General features: G+C 40.5%; 1 protein-coding gene and 1 non-coding gene across 2 annotated transcripts in view; both read right to left on the reverse strand.

The window, feature by feature from the left end:
* The window catches only part of PPIL3 (peptidylprolyl isomerase like 3), a 16,518-nt gene extending 13,884 nt beyond the window's left edge, over positions 1 to 2,634 (reverse strand). The window contains exons 1-2 of the mRNA XM_017545238.2: positions 2,583 to 2,634; positions 784 to 877 (exon numbers count right to left, since the gene is read on the reverse strand). Of these exons, the coding sequence (XP_017400727.2) occupies positions 784 to 808 (25 nt within the window). The 5' untranslated portion in view covers positions 809 to 877; positions 2,583 to 2,634. The remainder of the gene's footprint in view (positions 1 to 783; positions 878 to 2,582) is intronic.
* LOC119473703 lies at positions 165 to 271 on the reverse strand. Its single transcript, XR_005202919.1, has one exon. It is a non-coding gene; the product is annotated as a U6 spliceosomal RNA (small nuclear RNA).
* Positions 2,635 to 2,690: the final 56 nt, after the last annotated feature.

Consider the following 2,690-nt stretch of genomic DNA (forward strand, 5'->3'; position numbering starts at 1 on the left):
AAAAAAAAAAAAAAAAAAATACACACACACACACACACACGTATAAAATTTGATATGGCCTTTCCTAATTCCCCAAATTTAACTTCACAGACATGAAGATTAAAATAGATCTACAAAAAACAAAAAAGAATAACCCTCCTTATAAATACTGTTCATATATATTTTTTAGTATGAAAATCTTCACAAATTTGCATCTTATCTTTGTGCAGGGGCCATGCTAATCTTCTTTGTATCATTCAAATTTTAGTATATGTGCTGTCAAAGTGAGAAAAATATTGTTTATATTTTAGGGGTAGATGCTAATAATTTCTGCTTTAAAATTATACCATGGAATATTATGCAGCTGTGTAAAGGAATGAGATCATGTCCTTTGCAGGGACATGGATGCAAGTGGAAGCCATCATTCTCTGCAAACTAACACAGGAACAGAAAACCAAACACCATATGTTTTCACTCGTAAGTGGGAGTTGAACAATGAGATCACATGGACACAGGGAGAGGACCAAAACACAGCAGGGCTAATAGGGGGATGGGGGACAAGGGGAGGGAGAACATTAGGACAAACAGCTAATGCATGCGGGGCTTAAAACCTAGATTTGTTGATAGGTGCAGTAAACCCCCATGGCACAGGTATACCTATGTAACAAACCTACATGTTCTGCACTTATAGAACAGAACTGAAACACACACACACACATCCCTCCACATTTTAAATTCTTCTTTTACCCACTGCTTCATATTATATATTCAGTTCCTTGGATCTTAGTTAATGGAATAACTTACCTGTTGGATCTCCTGTTTGAACCATGAAACCCTTGATATTTCTATGAAATATACAGCCATTGTAGTAGTTACTGGCACAAAGAGCCAAGAAATTCTGAAGAGAGTAAAAATAATGATTGAGAAATGATGCAGAAGAAACCCAGTTAAGGCAAAGAACCAATCATATTTACTGAAAACACTATAGCAGCATAAACTATAGCTTTTGGCATTACTTTGGATGTCACTTCCTTTCCTAAAACACTTCAATAGCTTCCTTCTGTTCTTGGAATAAAATGAAAATCTTCAGCAGGGCCTAACAAGCCCTGCAGCACCTGGCTTATCTCTTCATCACATATACTAAGAACTGCTTTCTTATTGCTTACTACTTAAACCCATCAGCATTCTGACAACCCAAAAGGGACAGGATTTCCCACCTTGGGGACTTTGTACCTGATATTTCTATGCCAGGAATGTTCTCTTTTTTTGGAGAGACAGTGTCTCCCTATGTTGCCCAGGCTGGCCTTGAACTCCGGGGCTCAAATGATCCTCCTGCCTCAGCCTCCCAAAGTGCTGGAATTACAGGTGTGAGCCACTGTGCCCGGCCTTAGAATTTTTTAAAATTTTATTTCACAACTCTGAATACCTGGAATATTCTTTTTATACCTCTTTCCATGGAGATGCCCTCGCACCTTCACATTCAGTTTAAGAATTAGTCTCTTGGCTAGGCCTCCCCTCACCTTCTTCCTTTCCTATTATTCTCTATCTCAACACTTAATTTTTTTCAAGGCATTATCACCTTTTAGAATTACTTAATTTTAGGCCAGGCACAGTGGCTCACACCTGTAATCCCAGCACTTTGGGAGGTGGGCAGGTCGCTTAAGTCCAGGAGTTCAAGACCAGCCTGGGCAACATAGTAAGAGCTTGTCTCTATTTTAAAAATTAAATAAATAAATAAAAATAATTTTTAAAAAAAGAAGTATTTAATTTTCCTGCCTTGCTTATTTTTCCAACTAGAATATTTGCTTCATGAGGGTAAGGAATGTCTGTTGCTCGTCACTGTATCCCCAGACTCTGGGGCAAGATGGCCTTTCATAAATAATGGGTTTTTGTTTTGTTTTGTTTTGAGACAGGGTCTTACTCTGTCACCTAGGTTGGAGTGCAGCAGTGTGATCAGAGTTCACTATAGCCTTGACCCTCCAGATTCAGGCAATCCTCCCACCTTGGCCTCCCTTGTAGCTGGGGCAATAGGTGCACACCACCACACTTGGCTAATTTTTGTATATTTTTGTAGAGATGGGGTCTCACTATGTTGTCTAAGTAGGTCTAGAATTTCTGAGCTCAAGTGATCCTGCCACCTTAGCCTCCCAAAATGCTGAGATTATAGATGTTAGCCACTGCACCCGGCCATAAATAATTGTTGAATAAATGAATATATACAGCTGACTCTTCTTCCTTCTATCCTTGTCATTTAAACAGGTGAAACAGGCCGGGCGCGGTGGCTTATGCCTATAATCCTAACACTTTGGGAGGCCAAGATGGGTGGATCACCTGAGGTTAGGAGTTCAAGACCAGCTTGATCAACCCATCTCTACTAAAAACACAAAATTAGCCAGGTGTTATGGTACATGCCTGTAATCCCAGCTCTCAGGAGGCTGACGCAAGAGAATCCCTTGGACCTGGGAGGTGGAGGTTGCAGTGGCCCAAGACTGCGCCACTGCACTCCAGCCTGGGCAACAAGAACAAAACTCTGTCTCAAATAAATAAATAAAAATACACAGGTGAAATAATGTATAGAACAGGCCAGGCATGATGGTTCACACCTGTAATCCCAACACTTTGGGAAGCTGAGGCAGGAGGATGGCTGGAGACCAGGAGTTTGAGACCAGCTTGGACAACATAGTGAGACCTCATCTCTACCAAAAAAAAAA

This window comes from Cebus imitator, unplaced genomic scaffold (assembly GCF_001604975.1).
Source record: "Cebus imitator isolate Cc_AM_T3 unplaced genomic scaffold, Cebus_imitator-1.0 Scaffold178, whole genome shotgun sequence".
Taxonomy (NCBI): Eukaryota; Metazoa; Chordata; class Mammalia; order Primates; family Cebidae; genus Cebus; species Cebus imitator.